The 19,627-nt window shown below is 39.6% G+C and overlaps 1 protein-coding gene across 10 annotated transcripts in view; it reads right to left on the bottom strand.

Annotated features, from left to right (window-relative positions):
• Window positions 1-19,627, bottom strand: part of Gphn (gephyrin) — a 450,651-nt gene that overhangs the window by 30,772 nt on the left and 400,252 nt on the right. For all 10 annotated transcript variants that reach the window (XM_045154682.1, XM_045154684.1, XM_045154685.1 and 7 more), the window contains 2 exons: window positions 8,895-9,016; window positions 2,022-2,109 (listed from right to left, as the gene is read on the bottom strand). In XM_045154682.1, coding sequence (XP_045010617.1) covers window positions 2,022-2,109; window positions 8,895-9,016 — 210 coding nt within the window. The remainder of the gene's footprint in view (window positions 1-2,021; window positions 2,110-8,894; window positions 9,017-19,627) is intronic.

Raw genomic sequence — 19,627 nt, 5'->3', positions numbered from 1 at the left:
AAAAATTCAAGGGTGGGTTATGTGGTTATTAATACTGTTGTGTTCAAATCAGAGCAAACCTTTTCATGGTCAATATGGATATTTGAAATTAGTTTGACCATATGAGTGGCAGAGACACTGTTGGGAAGTCAAGAGACTTTAAAATGGGCAAAAACATGGCCTGGGAGTCTAGCTCAGCTGGTAGAGTGCCTTTCTAGAAGTACTTTAGAAAACAACAAGCTTTAGGTCTGCCTACGAGGCAGCATCCCATAATTAAGCTCACTTAGGAATTAAGATAAATTCAAATAGTCCTGATTTCAGGGTGTGCTCTTAAGAAATTGAGAGCAAGTTCGTGGTAATAAAAACAGATGTGATGCAAATTATTTCTTACAGCTCTGCCACTGTGTAGATGTGAGATCCAGTCTGTGGGCCTCAAGAGTGATCTGCAGCAATGTGCTCTATCTGGGGCTCCAGGCTCCTGGGAGGACCTTGAGGAAAGACTTACAGTGCCATCCGTGTCTGTAAGAATACCTACCCATACTTCAACACTTTACTCCAGATACAATTTGAAATGGCAGTCTTAAATTGAGATTACTTTCTTCTGTGGTTTTTGGTGGGTGAAATGCCATTTTCTGTTCAGGTTAATGAATTCTGACATTTGCTCTTAGAGTCAATAGAGTTCACAGACTAGAGTTAGGCTGTAAATTTTGGCAGTTTAGAGAGGCCAGAATCATTTTAAACTTAAAATGAGCCTGATTTGATAAGATGTGTTAAGTTTGATAAAACTATTATCACAGCATTATATTTTTTTCAGTTTAGGTCATTACTATAACATAAAGAAAAATACAGGAAGGGAGGTTATAGGCTGGTAAAAATTCTATGAAATATTTCTGAAATAATATAATATAATATAGGACTGGTTATTGTAGCAAGTAATTTTTAACTTTAATAATAACATCCAATGGGTCTAATCAGTATATAACTAAAATATTTCATTAAGGTATATAAACTTAGTGATGTGGCAATGCTTAAACTGAAATTTTATAGGGTTAAGTATATATCATATATAAGTAAACTTATACCTAAAATATGCTTAAATATGTATCTATTATCATTATCTTTTTTATTTTTTATTAATATTTTCCATGATTATAAAAAAATATCCCATGGTAATTCCCTCCCTCCCCCCCTGACACTTTTCATTTATTATCTTTATAAAGAAGAGCAAAAAGAATGCCTAGTACTGCCCTCTTTCTTGTAAGAGGAGGCTATTTTGGTTACGTTTTAGAATATATGGTGGCTGAGATGATTGCCTCTGGGAAATCATGTTTAAAGGATTGGCCTTTACCTTGGGTATCATTTGACATGTAAAGGAAGTCTTAATGTAGTGAGTGAATAAAAAGTGAATAAAAAACCAGAAGAACCAGATGCGGTGGCTCATGCCTTTAGTCCAGGCACTGGGGAGGCTGAGGTAGGAGGTTCCTGGTGAGCTTGAGGCAGTGCTACAGAGTGAGTTCCAGGTCAGCCTGCACTAGAGTGAGACCCTGCTTAAAAACCAAAACAACTGCCGGGCGTGGTGGCGCACGCCTTTAATCCCAGCACTCGGGAGGCAGAGGTAGGAGGACTGCCGTGAGTTCAAGGCCACCCTGAGACTACAGAGTTAATTCCAGGTCAGCCTGGACCAGAGTGAGACCCTACCTCGAAAAACCAAAACCCAAAACAAACCAACCCAAAAACCAAACACACATGTGAACACATACACACAAACAAAACAGATAAAAAAAACCCCCAAAACAACCAACCCACCCCCCCCCAAAAAAAAAAACAGGGGTGGAAAGGAAGGGGAAGTTTTAGAGACAAAAAAACCATTGTTCAAGTTTTGGGATTCTCTAGGGGTAAGCCTGACCTACCCCCACAGCATCTTTTGTAGAGAAAGCAGCAACTTCTGAAACTCCATTTTTTTTTCTTTTTGCATTGAAGGAGCCTGATTATGAATACCAGATACCTACGTCAAAGAGAATAAATATTCATGTTTTCCATACCTTTTCCCCCATGGATACACCTCCTGATGTGATGATGACATCAGCACGACTGATACCCTCATTCAAGGCATTGAGTAAGTCATCTGGGCTAGAAAAATAAAGACAAATGAACACACAAGGATTTAAAACTAAATTGCTTTATCAGTGTGGACACATCAACATGCATGTATCAATATATTCTGTGCAAAAAGGGAATCAAGTGTCTCTGCTCAATAAGAGCAAATCTGAATGTCAAAAAAGGTCCAGGTAAGTGCTGAGCCGTGACTACCTGTGTTTTCACAAGGCTTGTTGTTTTAACAATGCAGAATATGAGGACAGCATGTGGTATGGTAGGAAGCCTATTTGGTTTGCCTATAGATATCCCAGACACACCCAGACAGAATATTGCCATGGAAGCAGAAGATCACATGAGACTGTTTAGGGGGCGTCAGGCACGGTGCTTCATACCTGTGAAACTAGCACCTCAGAGTTTAAGGCCAGCCTGGGTGTTCTAGTGAGACTGCCTCAAAAAGAGAAAAGAAAAGCAAACAGCAGATAATGAAAAGACTCTGTAGAGGGAATGACTAAGGTGACGCTTCTTATCTGGGAGGGTGAGAGGTGCCCCCTCTCTATTACTTGACTCTGCTTTTGCCTTTGTCCCTCTTGGAGATCTAACCAATGACTGAAATGAATAAGCCTGGCTTTTGATTTTCTAGGTCTTCTTTTGGGTCCCTCTTAAGGTTCAACTCTATTGTTTCTTTTCTTTTATTTATTTATTTTTTCATTTTTATTTATTTATTTATTTGAGAAAGACAGACAGAGAGAGAGAGAAAGAAGCAGACAGATAGACAGAAAATGGGCACACCAGGGCCTCCAGCCTCTGCAAATGAACTCCAGATGCGTGCACCCCCTTGTGCATCTGGCTAACGTGGGACCTGGGGAACTGAGCCTCGAACCGGGGTCCTTAGGCTTCACAGGCAAGTGCTTAACTGCTAAGCCATCTCTCCAGCCCTATTCTTTCTTTTTTAGAAAAAAAATATTATATATATTGACTTATTTGTTTGTGTGTGTGTGAGAGAGAGAGAGAGAGAGGGAGAGAGAGAGAGAGAAAGGAGGGAGAGGATGGGCATACCAAGGCCTCTTGACTTCACAAATGAATTCCAAATGCATGATCCATTTGGTGCATATGGCTTTAGGTGGGTACTGGGGAATTGAACCTGGGGTAGGCTTTGCAAGCAAGAACCTTTAGCTGCTGAGCCATCTCCCCAGCCCCTCAACTCTATTCTTGCTTTTGGGTTTCACTGTGACAACCCTATATCCTTCTACCAATCCTTCCTTTACTAAAGGTCCTTTCAGCAAGTATTTGTTAACTGGAAATCAGGTGCTCTCTCAGTGTGATAGCATGTGTCTCCCAACTCGAACGCGTGTGAAGCAGAACGTATTGTCACCTGACTGTACTACTTGGTAGGAGAGGAAGAAGGAATGCTAGAGATTCTAGATGCCACGAGACTGCCTGAGCTTAACTCCTGGCACAGCTACATGTAAAAACTTTAGACAAGTGCTTAATTTCTCTATGCCACAATTTTCCATCTGTAAAGTAAGAAAAACAGAATTATTATGAGGAGTAAATGGCCCAACACATATAAAAAACTTAGAGTGGTGCACAGAACAAACTAAGCTTTTAGCAAAGGTTGGATATTAGTAGTTGTCATTGGTATTGCTGTTGTACTCACAGGAATTAGTCACATGTCCAACAACCCAGTGAAGTACTATTTTAGCATGCCAAGTATTTTTTGTATTTTGTTTATTAATTTGTTTATTCAAGAGAGAGAGGGGGGAGAGAGAGAGAGACAGAGAGAGAGGAGGAGGAAAAGAAGAAGAAGGGGAGGAAGAAGATGACGACGAAGAAGAAGACAACGAGAGAGAGAGAGAGAGAGAGAGAGAGAGAGAGAGACAGAACCAGGGCCTCCAGCCACTGCAAACAAACTCCAAATGCATGTGCCACCTTGTGCATCTGGCTCACGTGGGTACTAGGGAATCAAACCTAGGTCCTTTGGCTTTGCAGGCAAGTGCCTTAACTGCTAAGCTATCTTTCTATCCCCCAAGTATTTATATCAGAGGAAATCATGGATTGGAGAGAGAGAGAGAGATTGGGGATGCAAAGGCCTTTTACCACTGCAAACAAACTTCAGAAGCATGTGCCACATTATGCATTTGATTTTATGTGGGTACTGAAGAACTGATCCTGGTCAAGCAGGCTTTGAAACCAAGCATGTTTAACCACTGAGCCATCTCTTTAGCCCTTATTTATTTCTATTTTTTAAAAAATTGTATTGACAACTTCCATATATACAGATCCATATACATAGACAATATATCATGATCATAACCTCCTCCCACAATCTTCTCTTTCCCCCCTCCCAAGTCTCCTCTACATTGAATTCTTTCTTCTTTTCAACTAATCTCTCTTCTATTTTGATGTCATCATTTTTTTCCTTCCTATTATGCAGAGCTTGTGTAGGTAGGGTCTGCTACTGTGAGGTCATGAATACCATGGCCACCTTGGATCTGGAGGATAATATTTCAAGGAACTCCTTCCCTTCCTTTGGCTGTTACATTTTTTCCCCGCCATCTCTTCTGCAGTGGTCTCTGAGCCTTGGAGGGTCTGATAAGAGATGTCTGACCAGTGCTGAATATACCACTGTCATGTCTTCTCCGTACTTTCCATTTACTTCTTTGTTTCTATGTCTCTATTTTTGCACATTCTGTTCTATTCCTACTTGGATTAATACATCACTTTTTCTATCTAAATGCTACTAACCCTTCCAGTGTGTATGTCCTCTCTCCTTTGTGAGGCGGTTTCTGGCCACTGCAGCTCATGGTGCTACTGTTCTAGAAGACACACTATGCACTCTCTCTTCTTCATAAGGAAGGAGGAGAGCTGCTGATGCCAACCTCGGGAAGTCTAGGTTGTATTTCTACTTTCGCACCAACTAGTTGTATAATGTTGGACAAATTATTCAAAATCTTTTGGTGTCAAAATGTATCATTTTAGGGGCTGGGGAGATGGCTCAGCAGCAGTTAAAAATGCTTGTTTGCAAAGTCAGCTGGCTTGGGTTCAGCTCCTCAACCACCTACATAAGGCTAGACAGATAGTGACTGCAGTAGCAAGAGACCCTGACACACCCACTCATACAAATAAATACAAAAATTTAAAAATTGTTGCCGGGCATGGTGGTGCATGCCTTTAATCCCAGCACTTGGGAAGCAGAGGTAGGAGGATCACTGTCAGTTCGAGGCCACCCTGAGACTACATAGTGAATATAGGTCAGCCTGGGCCAGAGTAAGACCCTACCTCAAAAAACAAAAAACAAAAAAAAAAAAGAAATTTAAAAATTGTTTTTTAAAGAAAAAAAAAACCAGGAACTCCAATAATACTGTGCTCCATATAGTGTGAGAACATATGTCTTAGGGACTATATTTTAATATAGACATAATATTTATAAATGAATACTTCTCCAGTACATTTGTCACCTCTCAGATATTTGAAGCACTCCTGTAGTTCTCATTGTGCTATTAAGTTACTTTGATTTTAAGTAAAAGCTATAGTAAAGACAAACTTTAATTCAGGTCATCTTCTATTTTACATTGATTGTAAAAATCACAGTAAGTGATAAACAAGTGCCTTTAACTGCCAAACCATCTTCCTAGCTCAACTAATGATAAGAATGAAAAGCTGAAAAACAGAATCATATAGAATTTAAGAGCCAGACTCAAGCCTTTTTATAATTTTTTTTAATTTATTTATTTGAGAGCGACAGACACAGAGAGAAAGACAGGTAGAGGAAGAGAGAGAGAATGGGAGCGCCAGGGCTTCCAGCCTCTGCAAACGAACTCCAGATGCGTGCGCCCCCTTGTGCGTCTGGCTAACGTGGGACCTGGGGAACCGAGCCTCGAACCGGGGTCCTTAGGCTTCACAGGCAAGCGCTTAACCGCTAAGCCATCTCTCCAGCCCTCAAGCCTTTTTAAAAGACAGGACTAGATGTGTCACTCTCTCCTGTCACTTGTCTTAGCTCAGTGCTGGTTCAATACTTGAGAACACTTGTGCACTATTTCTCTCCCTAATTTAGACACAGGACAAATTTCTCCCATGACCCTGCTTGTTGCCCAGAGAGCTCTCACAGAGGACTCTCTATAACAATATTTACTTTTATTAGAAAGGGCTATATAACTAACCCCCTAGAAAGCAAACAAACAAACAAAACAACAAACTGATGCCAATTGTGGTGGTCCACACCTTTAATCCCAGCACTCTGTGAGGCAGAAGTAGGAGGATCACTGTGAGATCGAAGACAGCTTGGGGCTATAGAGTGAGTTCCAGGGTCACACTGGGCTAGAGTTAAAATCTACCTCGAAAAACCAAAAACCAACCAACCATCCAAACGAACACAAAGAAAAGGGCTATATAGGAAGAACTATGAAGGAGGCGACAGATACAGGATATCAACAGGCTGTATAGCCATGTACTGTGTTTCCTTTGCTAATTCCCAGTACAGATTTCCAGCACACTAGTTACACATTCTTGCCTCCCACATTCCACCTCTGAGCCCAAGCCACTCACTTGGGCTTCTTGAATACAGCACTATAAGACTGAGAAAAGCCTAGATTAGCATTAATCCCTTAAGAAAAGAAAATTAACAACCTTTTTCTCAGTTTGATGTAAAGTATTGCTATAAAATAAAAGGATATACAGTAGAGGCTAGCACATTTCTCTGGATTGCCTATACCAGTTTATAGTTTGCTGTTATTTCTGCTGCTTTCAGAGTATGTTTTGTAGTTAAATTTAACTTCAACATTAATTATTAGGAAATGTCTATCAACTCAACAGTGTGGACTATATACAGTAAATATTAGCATTCCAGCACAAGAACCTTTCAGACATGTTTTAGCCTTTGTAGTAAGATTAGGTCAGCACACACAAAATACATTAAGTATCTCTAAAACATAAACCTGGGTGCAATGGCCCAGGCACATGAGGTAGGATGACTTCAAGTTGGAGGCTAGCCTGAGCTATACAGAGACTCGGTCTCAAAAAACTGAAAACAAACCAATGCCCTTCATCCTAATGTCTCAGAGCTTCATACCAGTTCTATGCTGTGAACACTCCTGAGCTTTTTCTCTCTCTGTTTTAAACACAGAGTCAGTGCCAGCTGCAACCTGGTGAGTTTGGTTCTTGGAGTCAGAGGCCTGCTCATCTTACCTCTGTGCTTTTTAGGCCTCTTAAAAGTTTTTCCTCTCTACTCAATGTTGATTTTTATATTCCTTCAAGCTATGTCTATAGGGTTTAGACACTTAAAATTTATATGAAAAGACAGGTTACTACTCAAGTTCAGATGCAAAGAACTATATTTTTTCCTTTTCTTCACATCAGGTCCTGTCTACTCTCTTCCTAGGACTAGGACCCTACTAGTAGGTAATTTGTACACTGAATTTATTCAGCAAGAGCTTTAAGTTGCCTGGCTCTTAGCTATGAATGTTTAGAATTTAACAACCAGGTACACACAAATGGTAAAGACATTAAAAGGACTGATAGGTGAAAATGCATCAAACAACCTCTATTCCAATGTCCTCAGAGGGAAAAAATTAGGAGAGAACTTTAACAAATTAATGTCAAAATGATGTTGGTGTCCAAGGTTTGCACTGTGTCCATTTTCCAGCTAAGATGGCTGATACCATGCTTTGTTAGCGCACACCTTCCAAAGCGGTGGGGTACAGCCTCTTCACAGTCATACTGATCTGGTTAAAGTTGTCGTATTTTTTGAAATTAAATTATTATGTTTATTGAGGGAAATAAAGAGCCAAGGAAAGCCATCAAAGGGGCTAAAAATCCCACATGGAGGGCCTGGGGGAAAACGTGTGGAAAGAAAAGAGAAAAGAAAGTTCAAGGAGCTCCTACCACATACCACATGGGGAGCTGGTGGAGATAAAGGAGGGGTGGGCGAGGGCTCCCTGCTGTGCCTGGGCCAAGCCAGCCAAGGCCCAGCTGAGGGGAAAACTCACCCACAGCTGGAAGTAGGGAAAAGTAGTCATGTTAAAGGAAGGATTCTGTGTACAATGTCGACTCAGTGACATGGAAGTGATAAGGGAGAAAGAGGTGATGATGGGTGACAGAGACCTGGTATCTATTTCTCTGACTGACTGACATGGCTGAAGTTTAAGTACTACTGAAAATAGCACAACCTCCAGAGAAGCAGAAATAGGGTGTGGTGACACAGGCCGAGCAGCACTGCTTGCTTAGTGCTGGCATGGGCAGAAAGCACAGACCTTCTCTTGATTACATGTGAGGCAGCACTGGAAACTGACAGAAATTCTTGGAGAATATTCTAGAGTGTTGAGTTGACATAGTAGGTGGGGACAATATGCTCTTAATGGGCAATTGTAGTCAAAGTGACTGCCTTTGTACTTTGAGTAGGTGAAGTTGGAAAAAAAATGCATAACAAGGATACAAAATCAATATACAAATCCTTGGAAAACATTTGTACTTGAATGTCAAAGAATCAGGTAATTATGTTATTTTTTAAACTTTTTTCTTAAAGTAAAAATATTTATAACACCATTATCTTTAGTTCTACTGGCATAAAGCCAATAGCATGAAAGATCTCTAAACTTAATACATCTTTGGCAAAGTAAAATATTTCTCTTGTAATACCAATGCCAAGAAAATGTTTATTCCTAAAGTACATATACCCCTCTAGAATTCTTAGGCTTCTGAAGAGTGTGATCAAAGATTACAATATTAAATTTGTCTCTTTAGCACCAACTCCACCTACTTAGTAGTCCAAAAATTCATATTTGCACAATAATAACTTTTCAAAACAAAACTGTAATACTTACTTGTCCCCCACAATTCCTAAGTTGATTGTGGGGTAACCATGTTCCTGAATTGTTGCTAGGAGGGTTGAACGATTGCTGTCTCGAATCTTTCCTGGTAAGAGGTCATCTTCAGGATTTAGCAGCTACAAAGCCAAAAAAACAAAACAAAAAAACCCCCCAAAACCACTAATCATTTTCTTAGGTAACACTACTTATTCTAATGGTAGAAAACAGATATGAATAAAATTTAGCACTTATAGCATTTACAACAGCATTCTCAGAGGATCTTTGAATAAATATTGCAAATAAAAGAAAATTGGCAAATGTTTCTATAGAATAAAAGATATATGGAAATTTCAGTTGTAGCTGAATAGCAGGCCAAATATTATACCATATATAAAATTTGACAATGATGTTATGGACAGAACTGGTCATTCCTAGTAATTGGTTATTATAAATATCTTTCATCTTTTAGTATTATTTTCTATTTTATCTTTAGCTACATAGACTCACAGTTCTATTACTTTGAATTGAGCTGTCCTTTAGAGATTTAAAATCTACTAGTAGTCGGTCTGTGAAGGCAGCCAGGAGGTGCTTACTCTACGCTGGGATGTCCCACTGAGGATGAGCATATATTAGAAAGAGCTTTGCATTCAGACTGATTCTAATCCATAGTACTCAAACTCTTTGCCTTAATTTTCTTTCTTTTCTCTATAATATTTTGAAAAAGCATCTACTTTTTCATGAACTGTTCTCATATTGTTATTCCTACGTGTTAGTACATATCTCTTTACAACATGACCAGACTAGTATAAGCACAGATGCACATTTTCCATGGTGTGTGTGCCACAGAACATGTGTGGAGATCAGAGGACAGCTGTGTGATCTCAGTCCTCACCTTCCACCTTGTATGAGACAGGGTCTCTCTTGTTGTTTTGTCACTATGAACACCAGACTCACGTATCCTCAGCTCCAAAAGTTCTGCTTGCAAGGGAGATGTCAGTAGGTGGAAGGAAGCCTGTTCATCCTGGGTGTTCAATACTCAGAGCTTCCTGTATCATTTCTTCCATTATACTCATTACTAATATTATGTGATATTGTGATAGTCTTGCATCAGTTTTCCATTTAACTTATCATTGCTATCATGTAGCCAGAGGTTTCGCTTTATGTTGAAAAAATAGCTTTTCAATAAATCCTCCTCTTACAATGAGCTGCACAAAAATGTCTAACTGCCTTATTCAGTGCCACTTGGAAGTTTTCCCTTAAATGCTGTATTAATTTAAATTAATCAGATGCCATGACATTGTAACCCACTTTCATTTTAATATAGATTATTCTTCTCAAGTTAATTAACAAAATGACTGAAGCCATAATTTTATAAAGGTCTGTAGCTCTTTGACTTCATTAATCAGACAAGTTACTTTGGAAAGAAAACTATGTGTTTATATATATTTTTTTCATGGATAGTACTACAATCAGCTAAGATTCCCTAAGTATTAGAACATGTTCTTTGCCTTGTCTGCTATATTATTGCAAACAGTTCCAGAGATAAGAGAACAACTAGAGATTATTGGGAAATTAGTTCTTTGGAAAACTGACATGATAGGTGGTTAAACAAGGGGGAAGATTTAGAGTGCATTTTAAGTATTTTCAAAGAAACATGGAAAATTATATATGAGAATGAACTAACAAGTTTTCTCTTTACAACTGAATCTTATTTCCTGTTATTACTTCCAATCAACCCAGGAATGATAGTTAACACTCTGTTAAAATGCAAAAGATAGCCGGGCGTGGTGGCTCACACCTTTAACCCCAGCACTCCGGAGGATTAGGAGGATCGCCATGAGTTCAAGGCCCCCTAAGACTCCATAGTGAATTCCAGGTCATCCTGGGCTAGAGCGAGACCCTACCTCAAAAAACAAAACAAAACAAAAAAGATAAGTGGGGCATGGTGGTACAGGCCTTTAATCCCAGCACTTGGGAGGCTGAGTGAGTTTGAGGCCATCCTGAGGCTACATAGTGAATTCCAGGTCAACCTGGGCTACAGTGAGACCCTACCTTGAAAAAAAAAAAAAAAAACCCGCACACACAAGATTAAAATACAAAGTAAAACAAAACATAACATACTTAACACCTTCAAAACTTGTTGCTTTCCTAATGAGTACATAATTAAACTTAAAACCTCCTGTTTTTGGTATTGTTAATGGTGCCATTATCTTCCCAGCTTTCATATATGTTCAACTTTTGGATCATAATTTTTTTCCCTTTGTAGTCCACTCTCTTCCCAAAGACCTTAGCCATCAAGAAAATTCTCATTCCTCTCCTCCTTGACCCTACATTTTCCCCCAGAATGTTACTGGTGTTGCTACAGTTTCATAGTAACAGCCCAAGTCCTCAGTTCTAGGCATTCCTGATATTACATGAGTTGTTATAGAAGTCTTGCAATTGAATACCTTGCCTACAAACTTTCCTTTTGAAAAATAAAACAGACACATCAACTTACAATATTGGACTATTACTTACATAACTGATAAGCTGTACCAAACCATGACGTGTACCTCAGACTACTTAAGTGAAATTGTTTTTAACACAAGCTTGTTCAAATCTGTATGTTCCAAGATAGGACATGGATAAATTGATTTAATAATAACTTCAGATGGAATACAAAATAAGAATGATCATCCCAGTAAGTTCCCTTATTTTACAAATTTTGCCCAGTCTCCAACTGGACCTTACTTACTACCATGTATATAAGAACCAGCCCATGACTGATCCCAGTCCTCAAAATCCGTTACATTTCCTTATATAACTTGCATATGTGTGTGGAGGCCAGAGGACGACCTTGGGTGTTTTTCCACAGGAATATTATTCTCTCTCTCCCCCCCCCCCGCTCTCTTTAAATGAAAGAGAGAGGGAGAGAGCACGTGAGAGAAAGAGAGAGGGAGATAACTGGTGCGTCAGGCCTTCAGCCGCTGCGTCAGACTCAGATGCGTGCGCCTCCTTGTGCACACATGCGGCCTTGTGCACTTGTGTCACTGCATCTGGCTTACGTGGGATGTAGAGAGTAGAACATGAGTTCTTAGGCTTCGCAGGCAAGTGCCTTAACTGCTAAGCCAGCTCTCCAGCCCTCCCTTTTTTTGAGACAAGATATTTTTATTGGCCTGGAGCTGCCAATTAAGTTAGACTGGGCGGTCTTTAAGCCCCCAGCATCATCTTTCTCTGGCTTCCCCACATTGGGATTATGTGGGCTATTGCACCTGGTATTTTTATGTGGGTGCCGCGGTGAGGAAAGCACTTTACTGACAACTGTATCCCAAGCTCTCAACTTCCTTCTTTTCAAACAATGCTGAAATTTTATAAGACAGAAAAATAAGCAAACCTCAAAAATGTCACTTTGGTATAAGGATGAGAGCAACTGAGAAGAAACAAATACAAGAAGAGCTCTCTGAGGCCAGAAATGGTGGTCCGCACTTGTAATCCCAGCACTTGTAAGGTGGAGGGAGGAGGATCAGGAGTTTAAGTTCATCCCTAGCTAGCTAGCAGTTCTTAGCCAGCATGGCCTTAGAATTCTGCTTCAAAACAACCAAAAAAGCCAACAAATTAACCAGTCCCCCCCAAAAAAAACGCTGTCCTCTTATTTGCTTAAAATCAGGTCATAAGGGCTGGCGAGATGACTTAGCGGTTAAGCGCTTGCCTGTGAAGCCTAAGGACCCTGGTTCGAGGCTTGATTCCCCAGGTCCCACGTTAGCCAGATGCACAAGGGGGCGCACGCGTCTGGAGTTCGCTTGCAGTGGCTGGAAGCCCTGGTGCGCCCATTCTCTCTCTCTCTCTGTCGCTCTCAAATAAATAAACAAAAAAAAAATTAAAAAAAAATCAGGTCATAAATTTACAAATGGCTTCTCCTCCCTTCTCTTTGAGGACAGAAAAATCCTTAGTCCCTTGTTAGTCTGCAGGTGGCACCAGACGAATGTATATATCAAACTTTACTCATTAGCCTTGATCTATAATTAGTTTCTCACATATTGCCTTCCCACAAGCTGACTCCAGGTCCCTTTGCTTTGTCTTATTGCTGTGTTAATAATATATTTGCTTTAGATGCTATAGAAGCCAGACTTCTAATCACCTTTTTGAAAGTTACTCATTTTTTTCCCCATTGGTATCGGCCATATGTCTACATAAGGTATACATGTTCACAAACGTGTTTTCTTGTTAACCTAGCTCTTGTTATAGGGCCCTCAGATAGAAACTCAGAAGAGCAGAGGAAAAATTGTGTTTTTCCTGAATTACAGTGTCAAGGTGATGGTCTCTCTTGCTCAGAATTTTTGATGTCTCAGTTTGTTAGGATCAATAATTTTACCTGGCCGTCTCCACACAGGACTTCGGTAGTTATGGAAGTGCTGTCAGGACCTGGGCAAGAAGCCTTGCTGCCAGGCTCCCGTAGGTTATACTGCACTTCACTGAATTCTCTGAGCTTTGCTTAGGGAGTGTCTATGATGGTACTTATTTTGTGTTACGATGCTTTGAGTGAGCTCTGGAAGTTAGCTGTCATTTGTTTGTTTGCCATAAGAATAAAGTTCCTGGGACTTTCTGATTATTTGATCCGATTTGTACTAATTTTTGTTTTCCTTGGTGAGGATCTGTTGGAGCACCCTGTCTATGTCTTGGTTACATTATGTGTGTCTGTAAGGCATTTTCTTAGATTTGTCTATATTTCAGGAATTAGTTCTAGAAGATATCTTTTCTTACCCACTGTAGCCTATTAATTTTCAGGGTCAAATGTCAGGAGGTCAACTTTTGGGTTTAGCTAATGAATTCATAGATTCATCAAATGATAGACTTGTGCTACCTCTTGGCATAACTTTGGCTTCTTTTTGATCTTTCTTGCATTTATCTTTCTAAAAAGCATAATTTCAGTAAGAACAACTTAAAAGGGACTGTGATCACAGCATATTGTCTATATGTATGGAGGTTGTCAGTGAAAAGTCCAAAGAACAACTTGAAATTATTTTTAATTTTTTTTTTTTAATTTTAGATAGAATGCGAGTCAAAGAGAGAGAGGCAGAGAGAGAATTGGCACATCAGGCCTCAGCCACAGCAATTGAACTCCAGATGCTTGGGCACCTAGTGGGCATGTGTGACCTTGCTCTTGCCTCATCTTTGTGCATATGGCTTACATGGGATCTGGAGAGTTGAACATGGGTCCTCTGGCTTAGCAGGCAAGTGCCTTAATGGCTAAGCCATCTCTCCAGCCCCTGAAATTACTTTTAACATGACTATAATTATTCACTTGAAAGTACTTTTAGAACAAAAGGGAATACATGCTTGATTTTTAGTGACTAGCATTTTATTATTATGCAAAGCCTCAAATGAAATTCTGAAAAAACAGGTAAGAAGTCTTTTGTTCAATTCTCATGAAGAGATTCTTTGTCTTAATTTCTCTAAATGACAAACAGGTTAATTATGAAACCTCCCTCTTCATTTCTACTCTTCAGAGATTTTTTTTCTTTTTTCTTTTTTTTGTTTTTTGAGGTAGGGTTTTACTCTAGCTCAGGGTGACCTGGAATTCACTATGTAGTCTCCGGGTGGCCTTGAACTCATGCCAATCCTCCTACCTCTGACTCCTGAGTACTGGGATTAAAGGTGTGTGCCACCACACCTGGCTGGCTCACCTTTCCTTCCTCCCTTCCGTCCTTCCTCTCTCTCTCTTTCTTTCTTTTTTCTTTTTTTTGGTTACTACAGAGATTTAATCCTATGGAAATGTCAGGGACCTAAGATATTATCTGAATTAGTTATATAGACTCACTTTATTATATATTGAAATGTGTTTGCCTGCATCTAAGAATTTTTTTTTTTTGACAAGAGAAGGGCATTCTTCTTCTTTTTTTTATTTTTTGTTTTTTTGAGGTAGGGTTTCACTTTAGCCCAAGAATCACTATGTAGTCTCCGGGTAGCCTCAAACTCATGGTTATCCTCCTACCTCTGCCTTCCAACTGTTGGAATTAATGGTGTGCACCACTGTGCCTGGCTCTTCTAATTTTTTTTTTTTTTAACTTTTCCTCAAGGCTAGAGTTAAGATTCTACAGATATATGGATAAATATCTTCAAAAATGCAAACAAACAGCTAAGAAGCCAGAACTAATTCATTCAAGTAATATTTTTTCATTGGTGCTTTTAATACATTGGATCATTTCGTTCAGAATTCAAGTACTCTTAAGGGTAGAGACAGCATCAATATTAGACCTAATAAAGGACTAAGGAAAACAAACATCCTTTTAGCAGCTATTGCTGAAGTGTTTTAGGAAGGAGAAAATTTTTGTTTTTTTTTTTTTAATTGACCATTTAGCCTTTCTGGAAAATAGTATTCAATCTGAATACTTAGAAAAAAAAAAGCATTGAAAGGTAAATTCTAAAACTTTCTAGATGGAATTAGTGTGCAGTTGGCAATGTTGCTTGTGAAGTACAGAAAGTGAAAGTATGTACGTAGATTCCTAGTACTGCAGTAAACTGAACGGATGTGTGTGTGTGTGTGTGTGTGTGTGTGGTGTGTGTGCAGTAGTTGAGGAAATGTAGATTTGAATTAGTTCATTCATAAATCCATTTACATACTGTGCTTGAACTTAAAATGTGCTGTGTGGAAAAAATATAACATAGAATTTTTACAGGGCTTTATTAAATTCTTACAGTAAATTGAATTATATACAGTATCTTTAAAAGCAGTTATTTTTCTGGTAGGGTAGATAAAGACTAGTATAAGTTTCTTTTTTCATGAGTAAAGCAAAGGAGCTTTATTGAGAAGAAGGTGGATAAAGTCCCAGCGTGGCAGGAGCAAGCTGGCTTAGGATTTCAGCTGGCATTCAAAGAGATAGAAGGGAAGAGTGGGGAAGCCATGCTGTTTGAGTCAGACTCAGAGAGCAGACGCGTGCAGCAGTGAGCTCAAGGACTGCTGGTGAGAGCTCCTGCCCTCCTTTGTGTAGTGAGTGCAGCTGTCAGAAGGTTGCTCACGACCTGAGATGGCACACAGCATGTCTGCAGTCACTCATCAGTCTGGCAGTACATCTGCACATGGAATACCTTTTGCTGCTGACTTAGATCCAACTCCAAACTAAAAATTATGGTAACTATTTTTAAAACATGTATAAAAGATGATCTTTGGTCCTAATTCAGGTTATGGCTTTTACAATGCCTTTCAACTCTAAAGCATCTGCTTGCTTTTTTAAAAAGTTTTTATTTATTTGACAGAGGGAGAAGGAGAGAGAGAGAAAGAGAAAGAGAGGGAGGGAGGGAGAGAGAGATTGGGTATACTAGGTCCTCTAGCCACTGCAAATGAACTCCAGATGGATGGACCACCTTGTGCATCTGGCTTATATGGGTCCTGGGGAATCAAACCTGGTCCTTTGGCTTTGCAGGCAAGCATCTTAACCACTAAGCCATCCTTCCAGCCCAAGCATCTGCTTGTTTACACATTTCTGTGTAGTATTTTAAGACTGTTCTCTGGCCTTTGGTTTGTATGGCACTTTCCCCAAAAGCTCTGGCAATACCACATGCAAAACGATTTATTTTATTTTATTTATTTTTTTGAGAAGTGACAGAGGAGTATTCAGCACTGCAACATTTCTATCACACCCTCCAAGGCTCAGGGTCCATCGTGGAAGAGGTGGCGGAAAGAATAAGGAAGGGTACCACTCCTTACAATGCAACTGTCCAGATGAAATTGGCCTTGATACTCATGACCTCACAGTGCCTAGCAATACCTTCACAAGACCCTCATAATAGAAGAAAAAGATGATGACATCAAAATAAAACACTAATGGAGAGGGAGGAGATATGACAGAGAGTGGAGGTGTGAAGGGGAAAGTGGGGGAGGGCAGGGAATTATATTTTATTGTCTGTAAGTATATTGTCAATAAAAAGCTTAAAAACTTTAAGAATGATCTAATATACAAAAATGATGAGCATAAATTTAGTAATGGGGTAGTAGCCTTCCATGGGGAAATAATGGAAATAATTTTAGATTAAAGTTGAGAACATAATAGAACTTACTGGGTGTATCCCTGCTAAGTGGTCAAGAGTGAATGTCTGCTTTTCATAATATTGAAATAGTCTCTCATTATCTATTTCAAAGTAATGTAAAATAGTTTATTTTTATGTAACTAGTTGTTAACCACTATTAATGTTGGCAGATAAGAGTTGGGGAAAAACTTAGTTTGATACCTAACAATATATACCTGCTAGTGATTCGTCTTTTTTATTCTTAAAATACAGTCTCTAATTTTTACACAAAGTATATTTGTGACAGTTAATCTTTTTTTTTTTTGTTTAGTTTTCAAGGTGAGTCTCACTCTAGCCCAGGCTGACCTGGAATTTACTATGTAGTCTCAGGGTGGCCTCAAACTCACAGCGATCCTCCTACCTCTGCCTTCCGAGTGCTGAGATTAAAGGCGTGAGCCACCATGCCTGGCAGATAATCTTTTTTTAAAATGTATATGTATAGATTGCATGTGTGTTTTACTTTCTTTTGACATTCCACTAGACTGCAAGCTCCATGAGGATAGAGATGATCTTTCTCACTTACTATTGTATTCCCAGCAACTAAAGTGGCATATGGCATGAAGGAGGTACACAGTGTACACTCAGCAAATGAATGAATGCTTATTTGTGCGAGCTTGTGTGCATCCCGGGGATTGGAACCAGGGTCCTTTGGCTTCAGAGTCAAAGGCTTTAACCACTAAGCCATTTCCTGGTTCACGAATGCTTATTTGTATTTTATAGTTTTCTTGCACAGTGTAACCATGATCTAATTTCATTATATTACAAAGAGATTAATATATACTCAAGAGAATTGGGAGCAGGGGTTGAAGAGTTATTTTTACTTTTCTCTATTTATTTGTGTTGGGCGGGGGGAAAGGGAGGAAATGCACACTAGCTAGCACTCCAGGGTCTCTTGCTGTAGCAAACTCCAAACGCACATGGCATTTGGTGCATCTGGCTTTCCATGGGTCCTTAAGGAAATGAACCCAATGCTGGCATGCTTTGGAAGCAAGTACTTTTAGCTGCTGAGCCATCTCCTAGTTCCATTTTTACTTTTGTTCTATATGGCATGACAATCTGAGAGAGAGAATAAGAGAGAGAGAGAGAAATACCAGAAAGAGTAGTAGCTGGGAAAAACTAACTGGTCTCAGTATATAATTAAAAGTAGAGTATGATAAAAACTTGGGGAGTCAATGTGAACTCTAAGGCTGTGGCCCAAGTATGTTTAAGGATAACTATTTACCCAACTGAGAAAGAAGCCAGCAAACCTTTACATTAAGATATGTTATGCTCCCTTATGGTACGCATTGTTACCCTCCTCAAAACTGGCCATTGAAAATAACATGGTGTAGGTTCTGTCATCTCTCCAACCTCATGCCCTTTTACTTTTCTTTTGTGCCAAGTGGACCTTGCTGTTTCTCATATATGATATGGATGCACTCTACACCAGGGAGTTTCCTTTTGTTCTCTCTGGCTAGAACAATTTCCTCCACATGGAATATGCTTCAAAAAAAGACTTTACAAATCAGGTGCAGCTAGGAAAATTAAAAGAAAAAAATCTCTTCTAGGTGTTTCAAAAAGGGAATGTGAGAAAGGGATTTTTTTTTTGTTTTTTGAGGTAGGGTCTCAGTCTAGTCCAGGCTGACCTGGAATTCACTATGGAGTCTCAGGGTGGCTGCGAACTTGCGGCGATCCTCCTACCACTGCCTCCTGACTGCTGGGATTAAAGGCATGTGCCACCACACCCGGCTTGAGAAAGGGAATTTTTAATACAGGGAATTGCTTGTGAATGTGTTGTAAAAATTGGAGGAGTTGGGCTGGAGAGATGGCTTAGTGGTTAAGCACTTGCCTGTGAAGCCTAAGGACCCCGGTTCGAGGCTCGGTTCCCTAGGACCCCGGGTAGCCAGATGCACAAGGAGGCACATGTGTCTGGAGTTCGTTTGCATTGGCTGGAGGCCCTGGCGCGCCCATTCTCTATCTGCCTCTTTTTCTCTCTGTCTGTCACTCTCAAATAAAATAAATAAATAAATAAATAAAAATAAACAAAAAGAAATGGAGGAGTTAAAGGAGAAGGCTGTGCTCAAATAGGCCAGTGACTGCAGGAAATCACACTGTCTCTAATGCTGATGGGGGAAAGTGAGTGCCTAGAGTTTGATCCATACTTTTGCTAATGCTTTTATCTTTTTGGCATCTCCTTATATCATGTGAATGCACTGAAAAGGCAAAACCTAACTAGATGTTTAATGTGATACACCTTCCAAGTCTCAGCACTCAGGAGACTGAAGCAGGAAGGTCACAAATTTGAACGCAGGTCAGGCTATTACATAGTGAAGTCCTGTCTCAAAACAAAACCAAAACAAACACTTCATCCTCTGAAAAACCCTATCTAGACAACAGCTGGTAAGAGAGCATGGGACACTTAGTTTTCAGGCGTCCACTCTCCTGCCAATACACTGGCAATATGGAAAGAGTATAGCAGGGCTGATGTTGGACAAGTGCCAAAGATAATATTTGACATATGCCTTTCTCTACTAACATTCTTTTTTTTTTTTAACCAAAATTCTTTACCATTTTACCTTTCTTTAATGTTATTTGCTCCACTTACCATTATTTGTTTATTGACTATTTCCCACTTAGAATCCAAACTGCACATGAACTAGGAATTTATCTCTCTTGTCTCTGCTGCTCTGAAGCATGAGAATATACCTGGAATCAGTAGCATGTTA

The sequence above is a fragment of the Jaculus jaculus genome, chromosome 7 (genome assembly GCF_020740685.1).
Source record: "Jaculus jaculus isolate mJacJac1 chromosome 7, mJacJac1.mat.Y.cur, whole genome shotgun sequence".
NCBI classification, from domain to species: domain Eukaryota; kingdom Metazoa; phylum Chordata; class Mammalia; order Rodentia; family Dipodidae; genus Jaculus; species Jaculus jaculus.
The sequence above is the reverse complement of the archived record's forward strand: the minus strand, read 5'-3'. Positions and strand labels throughout refer to the sequence as shown.